Source organism: Leptodactylus fuscus, chromosome 3 (genome assembly GCF_031893055.1).
Source record: "Leptodactylus fuscus isolate aLepFus1 chromosome 3, aLepFus1.hap2, whole genome shotgun sequence".
In the NCBI taxonomy this organism is placed as follows: Eukaryota; Metazoa; Chordata; class Amphibia; order Anura; family Leptodactylidae; genus Leptodactylus; species Leptodactylus fuscus.
Window position 1 is genome coordinate 90,768,426 of NC_134267.1, and position 20,611 is coordinate 90,789,036.

General features: G+C 40.6%; 1 protein-coding gene across 1 annotated transcript in view; it reads left to right on the forward strand.

The window, feature by feature from the left end:
- Nucleotides 1–4,220: 4,220 nt before the first annotated feature.
- The window catches only part of SGK1 (serum/glucocorticoid regulated kinase 1), a 66,982-nt gene continuing 50,591 nt past the window's right edge, over nt 4,221–20,611 (forward strand). The window contains exon 1 of the mRNA XM_075266872.1: nt 4,221–4,578. Within this exon, the coding sequence (XP_075122973.1) occupies nt 4,432–4,578 (147 nt within the window). The 5' untranslated portion in view covers nt 4,221–4,431. The remainder of the gene's footprint in view (nt 4,579–20,611) is intronic.

Consider the following 20,611-nt stretch of genomic DNA (forward strand, 5'->3'; position numbering starts at 1 on the left):
GCCAAATAAATCTTCATTCTTATACATTTCCATAGTTCCCTAGTGATGACATTTCTATCTTTATATTCATCAGTCAGGTGGCACAGGAGCAATAGTACTTTCAGTATGTAGTCTTCAGTGCATGGAATTATGAGAATACCTAGAAAAAAATGATTGCATGTAGTGAGATAGACACATTAGATATCTGTAAGGGAGGTCCTGGAAGAGATTTTTATACCATTAAAGGGGACCGTTCGTCACCTCAAACAAGTCCAGCTCTTTATATCAATTAATAGACGCCGCTCCAATGATTCTGGCACAGTTGGAATTTTTTTTTCTAGCCCCAATACCCCCACCTGTTCCTGAGCAATTAATATTGTTAGTTTTGGTGCTTTGTAAGCTATTTAGTCTATGTTTAGTTTAGTATATGTGATTCTGAGCTCTGACACTGGCTGCCCCTGATTGGATCTCTGAGTCACGCCCAACCCACCCGCCTGACACCACCCTACTGACATTACAGAACTTAAATAGCTCATCAGGCACCAAAACTATCTGCACTTATTGCTCAGGAAAGGTAGAGACTTGAGGAAAAATTCTAACTGCACTGGAATCAATGGAGAGTCAACAATTAATGGAGCCTAAGAAGTTCAATTGGTGGAGGTAGTAAAAGGTCTTCTTTAAGCAAAAATTCCCATAAATATAACTTTGTGTTATATATAACATTGTAGTCAGCAAAAAGTGTATGGTATAAGTGGGTAAAATAAAAATATTAACTAATTCAACCATACATCATTAGATCCTGTTATAGCTGCTATTCACAAAAACAAATAATGGTATCTCAGAGACTTAACAATAGGGATACAGAAATTATGGTCACAATTGTAATATTAGTGTATATTATGTTTACACTCTGATTCTGTGTTTATGGTCCTTCCATTCTGACATCACTGTGTTTATTTCTCGTGTTCTATGACATCACTGTGTTTATTTCTCTTGTACTATGACATCACTGTGGGCATTATCCATACATTATAATGCTGTGTTTATTTCCCTGTGTACTGTGACATCACTGTGATTATCATGCCTGTTCTATGACATCATGGTGCTTATTTTCCCTGTACTGTGGCATCATTAAGAACTCCTGCGTTATGATGCAGTGTTTATTATCCTTGTATTATGACATCACTTTGATTATTATACATATCCTCTGATATCATTGTGTTTACTTTCTCTGTACTGTGACAACACTGTTCATTATTGTATTAATCTTGTATTTAGTATATCTGCCCTGCATATTATTCCTATACGGTGATCGCACTAAGTGTAATAACACTTTCTTATGCTTTCAATCTTTATTGTCCATGTGCTGTGACATCACAGTGACATATTATGCAGTGCTGTGACAATAACCTGTTATTACCTAGTGACATCACTATTTTTATGATTGCTGTGTAGAGATATTGTTGTGTTTGTTACTCCTAGTAGGTCTTCACTGTATTTATTATCATTATGTACATCATCCAAGATCTGTGACATAACTGTAAGGGAACAACTGAAAATGAATAGGAATTTGAGGCAGATGTCCACCTTAAATTCCTTTTCTTTTTCCGCCTGTCCAACCTCCCATGGCAAAATGCCAAAGCAGGGCTTCAGATGTAGACTATGGATTTTCACCTCTGATTTTGCTTAAATGAATGGGCCTAATCAGAGGAATCCACCTCAAAATCAGAATCAGATTCCATTGTGGGAACAAACCCCCAAAATTATTTACCTTTATTGTTATATCACTGTGTGCATCAGTATGTGGGATGCAGAGGTTGCAGTTTAACGAGGACACTGGTGCCTGAGGTTGCCCAATGCTTTCTCTTGTACATAAGAGGATATCAATACTGGAAGCTGCTTGCATAGTTAGGCCTGATTCAAATCTGTGTTCAGTATTCTGTTGGGTGAGTCTGCACGGGACCCCCCCCCACACACACACACACCTGAAGCAAATACCAAACATTTTGACAGGCGGTGAGCAGTGAAAGCCTATAGACTATATAGCCATAGACTAAAATGGGGTCCGTGTGCTTTCCGCACGGTGTCCACACGGAACATGCGGACAGAAAAGTATTTCATGAACTACTTTCCTATCCACATGATTCTTGCGGACACCACACAGAAAGCACATGGACCCCATTATAGTCTATGTGGTCCGTGTGCTTTCACTGCTCACCGCTTGTCAATGCGTTCAGTATTCTGTTCGGGGGTCCCCATGTGGATTCCCTGAATACCAAAAGCAGATGTGAACCAGGCCTTACAAATTATGCATCCGAAATATAGGAGTTTCAACTTACCCTTCTATTTTGCTGTTGCTGTTCAATGAAGGTTTTAACTTAGTTTTAGTTGTCAGAATAAAATACAGTACAACCAGAAATGCAATAAAGACGTAGAAAAGATTTGACAACAGTTAGGGAGGGTTCACACGGTGTAACGTGCCGCGTGATGTGGCACGTCTACGCCGCGGGACCCTTTGCGGGCCGTACATGCTCCCATTGATTTCAATGGGTGCGGGGATCGTATGCACCGCGCTAGTTTGCAGCCGTGATGTTGCGGCCGCAAAATCATGGCCACAAACTAGTGCCGCGCATACGATCCCCGCTCCCATTGAAATCAATGGGAGCGTGTACGGCCCGCAAAGGGTCCCGCGGCGTAGACGTGCCACATCATGCGGCACGTTACACCGTGTGAACCCTCCCTTATTGTGGGAACTGACAATTTGTAGTATATTGTTAAGAAAGATGACAATTCAATAAATATGAAAATAGACCAATGAACAGCAGGGTAGAGTTTAGAAAGCAATGCAGGTAATTGGTTGTTACATGGCTGACGCAGAGGAAAGCAAAATTACAACACATGGGTAGAAGCAAGGGACATCACTTAGGAGACAAATTCTCGTTGCTTGTTCTGTTCTTGATCCCGCTAAGCTCCAACATAAACTGTTTGCAACTGGCGAATAATCCAGATATAAGCACTGGAACTAAAGAATTTTACTTAATCTTACCAGAAAAAAAATGTGTCCATGTCTGTATTTCAGTTTTAGTCTTGTGTAATGCACCACATACCTTTGTTAGCTTAAAATGTATGATCCTGCTCAATTCTCCAATAGGAGGGGCACCCAACATCATAAGTAAAAGTAAACTAGAAGTTTTCCTGAACTATTTCTATAAAACCCCATCTGCATTTTGCAGTTTAGTATTTTTGGTAGATTTGGGAATGAATCCAAGAAAATGGATACAGTCCTCAGTTATATTCTCCTCTGGTTCACTACAGTTTTTGGCTGAAGGATGCTCCAAGCAAACATTGAGTTAATAGGTGGCTGGTATCAAGAGAGAGTAGATATACATTAAAACTGAGGCTTTGACATAACAATAGGTCCCAAGAGTCCAGCAGAAGACAACCCCATTTAGAGCTGACTATGGGGAAAATTGCTTGCCACCAGGATGTATATTATGCGGGTTGATCTATAGGTAACTGGATGTGTACATGTTCTGTACAGTGTGAAAGGATAACCTTTAATTCCTCTGACAGTTGCTTGGCACTAGAGACGAGCGAATAGTATTCGAAACTCTAGTTTCGAAAAGCTCGCTCCCATAGGAATGAATGGAAGCGGCCAAACGCCAAGGGGTTAAGCGCTGGCTGCTTCCATTCATTCCTATGGAGCGAGGTATTCGAAACTAGAGTTTCCAATACTATTTGCTAATCTCTACACTGTAATCGTGAGATGTAACCTTTATTCTTTATTTGAAGCCATTCACATGGTATGACTGTATTCACTGTTTATGTGTCATTAAAGTGATTATATTATTGCACTTAGAAATACAGAATTGTGAATATCCTCAGAAGGTGCACCCAGATGGTGCGTAACTTTATACTAACACTTCCCTATCCTATTGTTCATCTCTGGGGAGTTCTGTGTCTCTGGGTTATTGCGTGTTATAAGGCCTTTGCTTCTGGTAACCTTATTAGTTATGTGTTCTTTCCATCTCCTGCTCTCTCGCTATGTCTGCGCTATTCCCAATGGATAGTACCCAATAAAAAAAAAGCAGGCTGAAGAATCAGAGCTCTCATCGCTGTAACAGCAGAGCATCACGTCACCTGAGGAACAGTAAAATCCAGGCTCTGGGAGGAAGCAATGACACTTGGTAGGATATAGGACCAAGGATGGCTGATTTTTTCATCCTCCTGCCTATGGGTTATTCAGCAAGTTGCTGTGATACTGCGTTTAGCATGTCTGTGCATTTAATGAATGATTAAAAGTCTTGCTTGTTCACTGCAGGCTGCAAAAGGCTGCTGCAGTAACTGGTGCAGAATGAGTGGATCAAGATAAGGATTCAGGAACTCGTGGCTAAGCAAGTCTGTAATTCACTGATCTTCCTTCTCTCTGAATATATATTGTGATCACATTGGATGCACAGAAGGACGGATGCAGTGACTAAGCAAGTGCCTGTCCCTGGATCTTATACTGGGTGCTTCCCATTGAGGAAAATGGTCAATAAAGACATGAATGGATTCCCAGTCAAGAAGTGTTCTGCCTTTCAGTTCTTTAAAAAAAGGGTAAGGCTGTATTTGATCTTGCCTTGATTCTCTAATATGTATGATACAGATGCTTGCTATTGCTATGAGTAAGGAGATGCATGCAGAAGGATTACCAGTCAGCCAAGCAATGTGTATAGGAAGCTGCGTGTGCAGGGACTGTGGTAATAGGACATGTAGAAAGCTTCCATTGATAAAATCAGTCTAGTGCTTAAACTGGATGACATCATATGGACTGCAGCTAGGTACAACATAGGCCAAGTCATAGTAAACAGAGGCATTGTTCATTTCCATTTATTCACCTCCGTCTATACAGGAATTAATATCAGCCTGAATGATGAAGTCACCAAATTGTTCTTTGCTACTTGTAATATTGTCAAACAATAATAATAATATATATATATATATATATATATATATATATATATATATATATATATATATAGTTGGAGCTTTTATGCTATTTTGTGTGCAGAAACCTTGAAGCATATTTTTTACTAGGCTACCTGAGCTGAAATTAGGTCATTCACACCAGGCTGCACGGGGTACAATGGGATTAGGATTTGTCTATGAATTATCATATAAAATAATACCAAATTATGCAAAAATTGGACATGTCCTGAGTGTTTCGTGAGCACATGCTGAACAGACTTACAGGGTGATGTTATTGTTACATGTTCGATCAGGGCGTTTGTTGGAATAATAAAGGTTCTGCAATAAAGTCACGTGGTGCTATATTATTTATACAATCTGTGGTCTAGTGTGTTGTGGTATTTCCTCATCCTGGTATCTTCCAGTGGGATCTCCAAATATATTCCTTTGAGGCTTTATCCAATACACCTATATTTGTATAAGGCTGTGGTACTAGAAATAGGCACATAAATATGTAAAGGATAACTTTCTGTCTATGACTTTCCAGTAATCCAGAATAAGTAATACTATTGAGGGATACGTTTATATATTGAATTTTTTATTTATTTTTTTTTTTTTTGGGGGGGGAGGGGGCTTACTTGAAATCCTTCTGGGTAAGATCTATAATGGCTCTGTATGATTTAACATGCAGCATAGAAAACAAGCATATCATATACATTGCACAAGAAGCATGGAGCAGTAACGGGAGGCCAAGTGCAAATGTGATGTCTGCACAAATAAGAATAGAGGTTTGCAGAGACTTATATGGCTGAGTTGTCTTATAAGTTTGTCACTTACATTCCTACCAATGCCCTTAGAACAATCATTATCTTAGAAATCACACAAAGATATATGTTACAATTAATGCCAGAGTCACATCCCATAGAAGTCAATAAAACTCCCCATTATTAAGTGTCAGTATGGGGAAGACACGTGACTCCGACCAAATGATGACCTCATCATGTAACTCAAGTCAAGTGACATTCTTATGTTACGTATTGGGCTGCTCAAGTAACTATCATGTATTCATGAAGTCTGATGTATTTTTTACACATTATACCAGTGAAAATCGCCTCCTGGAACTGGTTGTGTCATCTTTAACAGTAATATTAGGAACTAAGCATTGCTTATAATTTTACATTAGATTTTCACATGCTGGCTGAAGTATGTAGGGTGATTCTTATTGGCACAGGTGGAATAATACAAATATATTACTAGGCTTTCTGATATGCTTGTCTCAAATTCTACATCAACAGTCAAAAACTGAACTTTTAGCCTCCTCAAATATTAGATGTAGATTTTCTTTTGTATTTGACATAATTGTTTAGCTGAACCCCCCCACCACCACCACCACCCCCCAGATAAGCCTCAACTCAGTTTAGGGACAATGTGAAACTTTCAGCCTCTGTAAGGATGTCACATTGATTAATTAATTAATTCATTCATTAATTAATTCAGTACTATCAAACTGTCATTATTATGTATGATATTCTTAAACTGGCCATACACATGTATTTTAGCATGATATACTGATTTCAGTGTGACCGCTGGACCATCTAATGTGGATGGGATACATTTACCATGTCCCAAGTGACAGATCTTGGGAGAAATAAAGAACAGACAATTCATGGTAAAATAATCCACAACAAGAGGGGAGAGCAGATGCTCAATATTGGGAAAACTGGAGGAAAATAGGTTTTTCACACTGCACAATTTTATATTATCAACAGATAAGGCAAAGTATTTCATATAGTAAGCACAACATAAGCACACAAGTAGTTTTAGACTTAAAGAGGCTCCGTCATTACATACACTTACCCCTATCCACAGTATAGGGTATAAGTGTCACATCGATGGGGGTCCAACTGCTGGGTCCTCAGTGATCATGAGAATGAAGGACCAAAAGCCCCCATGCATCTTTCCTGTGAATGAAACCCCCTGCGCTCTTACATGATTTTCACCTTATTTACTAGTATGCGGCTGCTGATACTGCAATCTCTCAATGGTCGGACCTCCAGCAATGTAATCCTTATTCCTTACCCTATTAATAAAGGAAAACTGTATGTAATGATACAACCCTTTTAATTAATACAGTTTAATAATAGTATCATTTTCCATGTTTCTCTAAAGAACTACACTACACTGATGAAATCAGGATCTTTCATGACATTCCATTCTAAATCATGGATATTAATATGGAGATGGTCACCCCTTTGCAGTTGAAAGAGCTTACACTTTTTGGAGAAGTTTTTGTAGTGCGTTTGAGAGGACAGACACTGATGATGAATGAGAAGGCTGTTCATCTCAAAGGTGTTCAATGCGATTGAGATCAGTACTCAGTCAATACAGTCAAGTTCTTCCACATCAAACTCCCCAACTATAACTTGAGCACAGTCATGCTGGAACAGAGAAGGGCCTTCACCAAACTCCTTCACCAAACTGTTCCCATATAGGTGGTAGCATACAATTGTTCAAAATGTCTTGGCATGCCAAAGCATTAAGATTTCCTTTCACTGGAATTAAGATGCCTAGGCCAACCCTTGAGAAACAAGGCAGCATCATTCCTCCTCCACCAAACTTTACATTTGTAACAATGCATTCAGGCATGTAGATTTTCTTTTGTATTTGACATAATTGTTTAGCTGAACCCCCCCACCACCACCACCACCCCCCAGATAAGCCTCAACTCAGTTTAGGGACAATGTGAAACTTTCAGCCTCTGTAAGGATGTCACATTGATTAATTAATTAATTCATTCATTAATTAATTCAGTACTATCAAACTGTCATTATTATGTATGATATTCTTAAACTGGCCATACACATGTATTTTAGCATGATATACTGATTTCAGTGTGACCGCTGGACCATCTAATGTGGATGGGATACATTTACCATGTCCCAAGTGACAGATCTTGGGAGAAATAAAGAACAGACAATTCATGGTAAAATAATCCACAACAAGAGGGGAGAGCAGATGCTCAATATTGGGAAAACTGGAGGAAAATAGGTTTTTCACACTGCACAATTTTATATTATCAACAGATAAGGCAAAGTATTTCATATAGTAAGCACAACATAAGCACACAAGTAGTTTTAGACTTAAAGAGGCTCCGTCATTACATACACTTACCCCTATCCACAGTATAGGGTATAAGTGTCACATCGATGGGGGTCCAACTGCTGGGTCCTCAGTGATCATGAGAATGAAGGACCAAAAGCCCCCATGCATCTTTCCTGTGAATGAAACCCCCTGCGCTCTTACATGATTTTCACCTTATTTACTAGTATGCGGCTGCTGATACTGCAATCTCTCAATGGTCGGACCTCCAGTAATGTAATCCTTATTCCTTACCCTATTAATAAAGGAAAACTGTATGTAATGATACAACCCTTTTAATTAATACAGTTTAATAATAGTATCATTTTCCATGTTTCTCTAAAGAACTACACTACACTGATGAAATCAGGATCTTTCATGACATTCCATTCTAAATCATGGATATTAATATGGAGATGGTCACCCCTTTGCAGTTGAAAGAGCTTACACTTTTTGGAGAAGTTTTTGTAGTGCGTTTGAGAGGACAGACACTGATGATGAATGAGAAGGCTGTTCATCTCAAAGGTGTTCAATGCGATTGAGATCAGTACTCAGTCAATACAGTCAAGTTCTTCCACATCAAACTCCCCAACTATAACTTGAGCACAGTCATGCTGGAACAGAGAAGGGCCTTCACCAAACTCCTTCACCAAACTGTTCCCATATAGGTGGTAGCATACAATTGTTCAAAATGTCTTGGCATGCCAAAGCATTAAGATTTCCTTTCACTGGAATTAAGATGCCTAGGCCAACCCTTGAGAAACAAGGCAGCATCATTCCTCCTCCACCAAACTTTACATTTGTAACAATGCATTCAGGCACGTTACCCAGGCATTCACACAATCCAGACTAGTCCATCAGGCTGCCAGATAGAGAATTGTGATTCATCAATCCAAAGAACACATTTCCACTACTTTTGGGTCTGGTGGTGGTTTGTATTACACCACTCCATCTTACACTTGGCAATGTAATGGTGACCCATGCCGTGAAGATCCTGTTGCATAGATTTCATGATGATGTTAATGGCAGAGATGGTTTGGAGACCTGCACTTACTGAGTCACCAGAGCAATGGCTCTGCACTTGGCAACCTTGTTCTGTAACTTTAGGTGGTCTGCCACTTCATGGCTAAGTTGCTGTATTTCCTAAGTGTAACCACCTTTCAATAATCACAGTTTATGGTGGAAGTAAAGTTAATTTGAGAATTTAGCGGCCACTTATGGAAATTGCTGCCATTCTCTTTTCCTTTTGTTCTCTTGATGCTGAAAAACATGTTAACAGTGGATTACTCTAATTTGTTTCACAATGCCAGGCATAACATCATAAAACTAGATAAAATCTCATAGGGCTTCTAAATCCCAACAAGTATGTTTCTTGAGGAAAGAATAATAGAACAGTTCTGATTTTTTCCCATGTTAAATAAATAGCAAATATTTTCATTCACAGGATACTGACTAGGTAAAGCCATTTTACTATATATTGCTGAAATACAAGAAAAAGTTCTTTTTATTCAAATCCCTAATAAATTCTTAAAATTCAGAGAGTTACTTCCCCCGAAGCTGACAATACATGTCAGATGTTGAACGAACTTGATTCCTCCATACTTGCATCCTCAGCTCATTGAGAGGTGCATGTATAATAAAGTTAGAGGGGGGCAAAGGTCGCTCTCCCTTGACAAAATAACATATCACATAGACTGGCAAAATAGGTTAAATGCATATTATTATTGTGCTTTCTTAGATACAACATATTCCAAAGCACTTTACAGATATTGTCTTTAGATTGTGGGAATAAACTCATGCTAACACAAGGAGAACATACAAACTCCATGCAGATGGGGATTCAAACCCAGGACCGAAGGATTGGAGCCCTATAGTCACATCACTGTGAATATCAGGCATGTAGAAAATTATTTTTTAAAGGCCGTCACAGAGCCACATTAAATTCAATGCATGTGAATAGGGGCTATTCACATGACCGAGTTTTGTCCATTTTCACGGATCCCTCAATACACTCAGAAGTATGAGGGATGTGTGAAAATAGCCATAAAAATTTATGTTATTCACAACTGTTTTGCACCTTGAATGTAGGCTTAAGGTTTTGATAAGTAAGGGGGCTTTCACACTTGCACCCAATCTCCGGTTTGTGCATTCTGCCGGGTTTCCGTCTTCAGCCCCTGGGAAACTGGACAGGGGATAGAAACCTGACGGTCAGTTTTAAAACCCATTCACTTGAATGGATTTGCAAAGGTGACCGTCTGTGTGAGCCTTCTGCCTGTCCGTGGGGAAACCGTTTTTTTTAGCCGGACATAAAGTCGGACATGCAGGAGAACTGGAGAACAAACTGGAGAAAGAGCACAGGTGTGAACTGCCCCTAACCTTTTTATTTTGCATTTTTGCATGAAATGTAATGCCTATGAATCAGTGGCGTAACTAGGAATGGCGGGGCCCCGTGGCGAACTTTTGACCGACCAACACCGAAGACCTCGACCGACCGCCACCCCCCCCCCCCCCCGCATTCCTGCATGCTCTATTATGTCCCACAGTGCCCCCTGCACACAATATCATGCCCCATAGTGGCCCGTGCACACAGTATTATACCCCATAGTGGCCCCTGCACACTGTATTATGTCCTATAGTGGCCCCTGCACACACTATTATGTCCCATAGTGGCCCCTGCACACAGTATCATACCCCATAGTGGCCCCTACACACAGTATTATGCCCCTGAGTGGCCCCTGCACACAGTATTATGCCCCATAGTGGCCCCTGCACACAGTATAATACCCCATAGTGGCCCCTGCACACAGTATTATGCCCCTGAGTGGCCCCTGCACACAGTATTATACCCCATAGTGGCCCCTGGACACAGTATTATGCCCGATAATGAACACCCATGAACAATAATTATACTCTGGGGTCTTTTCACTCGGGAACCAGATCCCAGTCAAGTGAAGTCAGGGACGTCACACAACTAGGCCCAATGCCTGTAGCGCGTAGAGGTAAGTAACAATGTTTTTTATGTTCTCCCCTGGGCCTCCGATCAATAATAGTGTTTGTGGGGCTTGTGGCATTACTTACCGATCCCGGCCCCTGCCAGTAAAGGCCTGTTAAAAAAAAAAAAAAAACGCAGCGGAAGAGACTGTCGCCAGGCCACTAATGTCACGGGCCCGGTGGCAGCTGCTACCCCGGTAGTTACGCCACTGCTATGAATGTAGGCTGAAACAACAGTACTAACCACTGAGCCACCAGGCTGCCCATTTTATTCGTAATCATTGACTGTCAGCCTTCCCTTTGTATTTAATACAGTCCCCTCATCCTTAGTGTCTACTACCTGTATATTATTATTGTTATTATTATTATTATTATTATTATTATTATTATTATCATCATGATTATTAACATTTATATAGCATAAATATTTACATCAGTCACAAATCTCTAAATGGGTAATGCTGGTTCATATCTGTATTGGGTGTCATTCTGCAACAGATCTGTCAATTAAAAATAATGGACATCCATTAGACACCTGATGGACCCCATTATAGTCATTTTGTTCGTGGCCGCTATGTTTTTGCCACCCATTTTTTATCCTCCTTGTCCTCTGATCAACCAGAAGAATTGAAACCAGATTCAGATGTCAAGCTAGCCTTAGTCAAAAGAAAGGTAACTACCACTCTTAAAACTAACCTCTAAAATCTAGCTGCTGTTGTTCAACAATAAAAATTACCTGCCAAACATGTACAATGCTAGAAATAGGACTTAACACATGCACAAATGCAATTACTTCTAGTACATAACAATATACCCAGCAGGAAGGAGCAGTAATAGCCCCCATAACAGTAGCCCAGTACAAGAGCCTATTTCTGCAGCACCATAGTACACCCTGTCCTTATGTATGAGGGGAATAGACAATGCCAAGAAATAATGACTGTGGTCAGAGGTGAACCTTCCTTTTTCGCCGCCCGAGGCGGGCGACAGAAAGCCCCCCTCGGGAGAAGGGGGTGGAGTGGAGGGGGCGTGACGGAGCGGAGGGGGCATGGCGGAGCGAAGGGGGCGTGGCTTAGCAGCGTTCGCAGGCAGAGAGCAGGCAGGGAGAGGACCTGCTCTCTGCCTGAGCGTGAGGGGAGGCGCTGCTCCAGCGGCCTCCCCAATCCACCGCTCGGTGCTAAGCCAGTCCAGGACAGCTTGTCCTGGACTGGCTTAGGTAAGCAAAAATGCCGCCCTCCCGAGGCCCTGGCATAGCGCCGCCTGAAGCGGTCGCTTCAGGTCGCCTCATGGGAACTGCGGCGCTGACTGTGGTTCACCTCACCAGACACACTTAATAAACGTCACACATCTAACAATAGGACATACAGTAAACAAATATCATTGGAAAATACTGTATATTGCTAGCAATTCATACCAGATACAAAGTGCCAGCAAGTACTTTGTACAAACATCAATAAATACAATGTATATCAGGTTAAGATAAGGAACTTTATGTAACAGCTTTTAATACCAGCAGGGCACTATGTACAGAGGTCCCAACGCATTTACCTTTCACAAGTTCATCAGAGGACTGTAAGCAATTAATAAATGCATAACTAAAAATGAGATCTATATAGAAGCAAATGCATAATAACAAGACTTGATATAACTGGAGATCTCATCATAGGGGTGTGAACCGCCCCTTACAAGTAACCTTTTTTGTTTTTTTTTAATGCATTTTGCATGTAATGCAATGCCTATGAATCAGTGGTGTAACTAGGAATGGCAGGGCCCCACGGCGAACTTTTGACATGGGCCCCCTTTTCCGACGCCAAAGACCAACTGACACCCCCCCTCCCCCGTGTTCCTACGTGAACTACGGTATTATGCCCCATAGTGGCCCCAGCACACAGTATTATGCCCCATAATGGCCCCTGCACACAGTATTATATCCCATAGTGGCCCCAGCACACAGTATTATGCCCCATAGTGGTCCCTACACACAGTATTATGCCCCATAGTGGCCCCAGCGCACAGTATTATGCCCCATAGTGGCCCCTGCACACAGTATTATACCCCATAGTGGCCCCAGCACACAGTATTATGCCCCATAGTGGTCCCTACACACAGTATTATGCCCCATAGTGGCCCCTGCACACAGTATTATGCCCCATAGTGGCCCCTGCACACAGTATTATGCTTCATAGTAATCCCTGCAAACAGTATTATGCCCCATAGTGGCCCCTGCACACAGTATTATGCCCCATAGTGGCCCCTGCACACAGTATTATGCTCCATTGTGGACACCCATGAACAATTATTATACTCTGCGGTCTTTTTCCCTGCCAAGATCGGTAAGTAAGTAGGGCCTGTTACCGGCTATATTAACGGCCTGTTAAAAAAAAACACAAAAAAAAAAAAAAATAGCGGTAGCGGCTGTCACTGGGCCCCCTTAATGTCCCAGGCCCTGTGGCAGCCACTACCGCTGCTACTCCGGTAGTTACGCCCCTGTGTTTATTATTTTGTACTCAGGGTTATATTAGCCATATGGCAAACAGTGAACCTGCATCAGGCCCCATGTTCTCTGTCCCAAATCCAGCAGGATAGTCCTACAATAGGGGCTTCCTGGGTCCCAGTTTCAGCTCTATTTGCATCCTCAATATGGTACCAATGGTAGATGTGAGCGCCCCCAACTGCTTACTCACATACAAAGCTGGATAACCCCATCTAGCTTTTCTCTTAACCAATTATACATATATACTAATTGTCAAACTAATTGTCAAAGATTGTCAAAGTGCAAATAGTTTACCCATTAACTGGACTGATGGCTGTAAAGACATATTTCCTGGTGATGGGAGGATGACCTCCGAGGCCTCCAGTGCACAGATTGTTTTGTTAGATTCCTACTTATTGGTAGTATGACCTAATAGAACAAAGAATAAAACTCAGAGGCTTTCTTTTACTTCTTTATCTGAAATCCCTTACTAGGTTCACAATTAAAATACTTTATTGAGCAAAGATTTCTAATTTTACTATTTATGTAGTTTGCTTGTATTGAGAGAAACACTGGTAATTTTTGTAACTCCCAAGCCCAACTGTTAGCTTAAAGGAATTGTACAGGTAATAAAATATTTCAGTGTAAAATAATAAAAAAATATAATAATTCTTTTCTCACCAATTCGTTGTCATATCTATTTCAATGCTGCTTGGTCAGTACAGACTAGAGTGTTGGTTTAGGTCATATGAGAGGGTTGTTGGACAAGGGTTGTGAGTAGAGATGAGCGAGTACTGTTCGGATCAGCCGATCTGAACAGCACGCTCGCATAGAAATGAATGGACGTAGCCGGCACGCGGGGGGTTAAGCGGCCGCCGTCAAAGCGGAAGTACCAGGTGCATCCATTCATTTCTATGGAGCGTGCTGTTCGGATCGGCTAATCCGAACAGTACTCGCTCATCTCTAGTTGTGAGGATTACTTGGGGACAATGCTGAATTCTCCTAGGAGACCATATATTATTCTGTTCATAACTGTACTTGGTTCCCCTTCCAGTCTTACTCTTCTTCTGGCTGCAGTGATGACTTGGTAAGTTTGTATTCATGTATTATTTTATACCACCATTCGCTGTTTTAAAAATATTTTTTATGACCCTTTAAGGAATTAGCAGTGTAGAAGGCTGGAGTAAAACATTATATAATTCCAGCCTAGACCATTCTAAGAATCTGAAATGCGACCCTCATGTAAATTCACTCTATTACTGTTTTCTAGGTAACTCCCATGATTGGATTTACAATATTGTTGGAGTCTCTGTAGGAGACTGCACTGCTGGATACGCCTAAAATCAGCGGAAAGAAAATTCCCGCAAGGAGGAATTTTCTCTCCACTGGTTTCAGTATCAAAATAGCAGAACTGGCAGACCCTATTATAGTCTATGGGGTCTACAGGTTAATGCATGTAATCGCTTTTTAAGTGGACAGGGTTTTTGTCTTTTGGGTTCCCATTCGACTGTCCCCAATAGTGATAAAAGATGTTAGATAAATAGGCAGATAGATGGATAGGAGATAGATAGATAGATAGATAGATAGATAGATAGATAGATAGATAGATAGATAGATCACTAGATAGATAGATTAGATAGATAGATAGATAGATAGATAGATAGATAGATAGATAGATAGGAGATAGATAGATAGATAGATAGATAGATAGACAGACAGACAGACAGACAGACAGACAGACAGATAGATAGATAGATAGATAGATAGATAGATAGATAGATAGGAGATAGATAGATAGACTAGCTTTTAGGACCAGATAGAAAAGCTGCTCGCCTACTCATTGAAAACTAATACCAACAAGAGAATTGACGTTTCTCATGAAACCAAAATGATGTAATTATTTACAATATTTAAACTATTGTCACATAAAATGTTCTTTATTCCGTCCCACATTTTTTTCTAAAGATTTTACAATAAGAGCCTCTATATATATCATTGTGTTTTCACAAATTGTGTACCCCATTGGGCATCCTAGTCATATTAAAGTATATACTATACAGTTCTGCCTTCTTCATTGTTTAAGATTGGAGTTAAGACATTTATGTCTTGTTCCTGTGAGAATTTCACTGAATCTGGCCTTATTTGCTTCCTTTCAACTCTATAAACCTGTTAAATGGAACCAAATCTGATCATGTCCTTCAAGAAACAGACAGATGGGCAAGCTTCAAAATATTGACTGTAATACTACTTGCTGTGTCTGGAGCTGACAAAAAATAGAACTTGTTACTTTGTATTCTGAGGCATATGGAAGCTATAACGTATGTTATGCACTATGAATAACAAAGACATAAGGCACCTTGTGACATTTTGAAGTAAATGTGCTGTAGAATGAGGTTTGGCCTACCACAGCTTGCTGCTTAATAAGCCTTTCACTACATAAAACAGATAACAAATTTCTGAGATTGCAGACCGGCCGCCGCATAGCTTTTAACTCCAGTATATATTTATATAGCCATTCATTGCTATTAAAATAAATTAGTTCAGAGCAAACTCAGACCAAGGGGAATTGCTGCATACAAATGGGCAGAGTTACACATAAACTGCATAGATTCTGCAAGGTACATAACAGCTTGTCTGAGATTGGTCCTGATCCCATATATCAGCAGTATTTTATTTATTTATTGGCATGCTTTTATATATCACAGCATTATCATTTCCACGTTAGACCAGACATTGCAGTTTATTGAATATGATTGTCCACAATCCCATTAACATGTCAATAATGCCTTATGGAAGTTAAACATGCCATAAATGCGTTGTAGTGATGTTACTTTTAGAGATGAGCGAATAGTAAAATGTTCGATATTCGATATTCGTTTCAAGTAGCCCCGCAATATTCGACTACTCGAATCGAATATCGAATCCTATTATACTCTATGGGGGAAAAATGCTGGTTTCAGGAGTAGGCAATGTTCGATCAAATAGGACTTACCAAGTCCACGAGTGAGGGTCGGGCTGGATTCTCCGAGAAGTCTTCTCCGTGCAGCGTCCCGTGGCGTCTTCCGGCTCTGAATTCACTCTGCCAGGCATCGGGCCTGGGCAGAGCCGACTGCGCATGTCCGCACTACAAGAAAATGGACGCTTACAGTCAAAGCGCCCATTTTCTTGTAGCGCGGGCATGCGCAGTCACCTCTGCCCAGGCCCGATGCCTGGCAGAGTGAATTCAGAGCCGGAAGACGCCGCGGGGAAGCTGCACAGAGAAGACTTCTAAAGGTAGGAGGAGAACCAGCGTTGATTGGCCGACTGTATAGCATTCGGCCAATCAACGCTGGTTCTGCATTGAATTTTTCCATTCGAATAGCGAGTAGTATTCGATCGAGTATAAATATTTTGAATACCGTAGTATTAAATCGAATACCTACTCGATCGAATACTACTCGCTCATCTCTAGTTACTTTCTGCTTAAAACCTCACCTTTCCAGAATATAATTTACCTTGACACTCATAGATAACTATGACCTTTAAAACCTGGTATGGCAAGCCAAAGTAACCCCTTTCCAAATTAAGACTGGTTATAGTTTGGTCCAGGCCAGAGTATACCCCGGGTATTAACTGTCCTAGGCCAAACTATACCCAAGGTGTAAAATAACCTAGGCCAGACCATACTCCATCACTGGTTTTCTCACCCTGTCTCTAATGTACATTCCTCTCTTTGGCACCAAACTTTTTCCAATTTTGACAACTATGGAAGACCAACTATATGACCAGCTTTTGAGATTCTACACTGCAACACAACAAATGTACCCCTAGTGGATCTATGACCTACCTCCAGGGAAACATTCAAATATAAGGTCCTAGTTCAGGAAAACAGATAAGCCATATCGAGTAGACGGAGGGATTCTTTACCATGGGGAAAAGTATGTTCTCACTAAAAACCGACTGTCAAATATCCTGAAGGCCTGTCATGATAATCCAATTTCTGGTGGTCAATTTAGCAGAGATAAAACGTTAGCCAAAATCTCTGACCATTATTACTTGGAATTAATTATAAGGGAAGGAAGAACAACCTTCACCAACATGTCAAAGCATGTCAATAATGTTTTACAGGAAAACTGCTATAGGTATAATTGACATGCTGCAATGGTTTTGGAAATCTCAACATATCCACTGTGTGTATTTTTTTTGCAATGTGTGGATTGGATTTGCTAGAATCCCATCCACTATGCAGTGACTGTAAAATGCAGAGGGACTGTGGAGTTTATACTACGTGGGGGCCCGGCCTTATGATTCATTTTTTTTCCAAACCCTAAACTCTTTGCTCTTGGTCCAGTGATTCGGGATAGACTGGTTGCTAGCAATCGTACAACTTAGACATAACATTTCGTGACAGAAAGGTAATTTGAAACAGTTGTAAAAGTAGAAACTGGTAGCCATCAAATGACATTGCTTTCATTGACATTTTCAAAAATACCCTGCCTAGGCTTTTATAACTACAGGAATGTGTTTATACATGGATGAGACGTAATATCAGACTAACTACTTGCATTATACCGGTTAGGCCTCCTGTGTTGCAAAAGCAGTATTGACCCAAAAAAGTGTAGACTGTAAAGGTGTCCTATGGTACTTGGCACCAAGACATTAGCAGCAGATCCTTTCAACAATGTTTGCAGTGCACTAGGGCACATTATCCTGTCATGAAAGGGTGTTTTTGGTCTTCAGCGAGTTGCATCCACATGAACAACAGAACTCAAAGTTTTCTAGCAGAACATTGTCCAGAGCATGACACTTTATACACTGGCTTGCCTTCTTTCTATGCATCTTGCATCCTGGTACCATTGTTCCTTAGATAAGATAAGCACACAAATCTGGACATTACTATGACAAAAACAAATGTGATTCAACATACCAGGCCACCTTTCTCCATTGCTCAGTGGTCCAGTTCTGATGCTCGGATGCCATTAGTAGTCACTTTTTGCAGTGGACAGAGATCTAACCAGTCTGTGGCTTTGCAGCAAGCTGAAATGCACTGTGTGCATGGACACATTGCTATCATAGCTAACATTATTCTTTCAGTAGCTCTTCTGTGAGAGTGGACCTGATAAGCTAGTCTTTGGTCTCAAGACACCTCTATGCACCTCATGTGCCTGTGATCCTGTTTCCGATACACCATTTGTCTTTTGGTTTTTGGTAGGTATATTCCACTGTATATCTGCCAAGATCTGCAGTTTTACAGATGCTCTGACACAGTTATGTCACCATCACACTCCAGATTTCTATGCTACACCATGTTTTCTGCCTTCAGAACCTTAAACTGACTGTTTACTTGCTGCCTAATACAACCCACCCCTTGACAGATGCCATAGTCATGAGATAATCCATGATATTTACTTCACCTGTCACTTGATTTTAATGTCATGGCTGATATATACAATGTTTAGCCCATTTGTGCTGTTACAGCATATCATTTATTTGATTTTGTCTTTCTATTTCAATGTTCTTGTATGAACCGGGCTAAATACAAATTATTTGCCATATATTATAAAGCTACTAAATTCATTTTTCAGCTCTGACTGACAGTACATAAAAATCAGCCTATTATGCTTTTCCATCTATCTGGTGTTATTAACGCTGAAGTTAGAAAATTAGGCCTGACTATCACTGCGCATACGCACCATTCAGTACTCAAGTTGCCTGAATGATATATGTCATTGAGCCGCATTCATAGTGATTAAAGGAAGCTGGAGACATACACCCAGCTTCAGTGCTCAGCTTAAAGGGGTTGTCCAGGAATTGAACAGATTCTAGAGGAGCCCATGATATAACATTAAAAAAATATATACTCACCTGTCCCTGGCACTCTGGTGTCTGCCACTGCAGCCTGTTCAGGTGCACTCTGTGCCTTGGTTCCCAAAGGCCCTGCGCTAAACATAGAGCTGTTGATCAGCAAGTTCTCAAATGATCAGATAGGTCACAAGGTCTGCTATGATCAGCTCACCCAACCTGCTAAATAGAGTGACCACAACTGGCTTTTGGATTGCACATTATAATTACTATATACAGGAAAAACTCTTAGTATATACAGTACAGACCAAATGTGAAGGCATCAAAACTATGAATTAACACATGTGGAACTATATACTTAACAAAAAAGTGTGACACAACTGAAAATATGTCTTATATTCTAGGTTCTTCAAAGTAGCCATCTTTTGCTTTGATTCCTGCTTTGCACACTCTTGGCATTCTCTTGATGAGCTTCAAGAGGTAGTCACCAGAAATGGTTTTCACTTCACAGGTGTGCCCTGTCAGGTTTAATAAGTGGGATTTCTTGCCTTACAAATGGGGTTGGGACCATCAGTTATGTTGTGCAGAAGTCAGGTGGATACACAGCTGATAGTTCTACTGAATAGACTGTTAGAATTTGTATTATGGCAAGAAAAAAGCAGCTAAGTAAAGAAAATTGAGTGGCCATCATTACTTTAAGAAATGAAGATCAGTCAGTCCGAAAAATTGGACTGATACATTGAAGCAAAAACTCCTCTCGACAATGCACACAACACAACAGTTAAGACATAACCATTTTATACAGTATAATATATACATGTCTCATCACACATGACTAAAACACTCCACCAAACAAGAAAGTGTCATCTCTCAAATTTCCTACACTCATGTATTCATCTATGGCATAAGAAAAGTCTCTCATGTCACGAACATATCAGGTGTTAGTTAGAGAAAGCCTACAAAGCCGAGTACTTATGTAAGACTATCCCTGCTTTCTATCTTTCACCTCTCCTCTTACTTTATATCTAGAAACATTGCTGCCTGAACCTTCCTTCTTCTGGACATAGGTAGTATGGAAGTAGATGCCATATGTAAGCCGTGAGAGAATACATTGAATGTTATTAGCCGTATCGACAGCTGTTCATACTGGGCAATGTAGTTCAATGATGAGCTAGAGGATGGTTGAATTTGCTGTATGAAGGGAAATTGAATTTCTCATTTGCTTAGGCCCAGTTCACATCTGCATTCGGCCATTCCCTATCCGCATGAAATATGCGGAGAGAAAAGTCCTGCAAGCAGTAT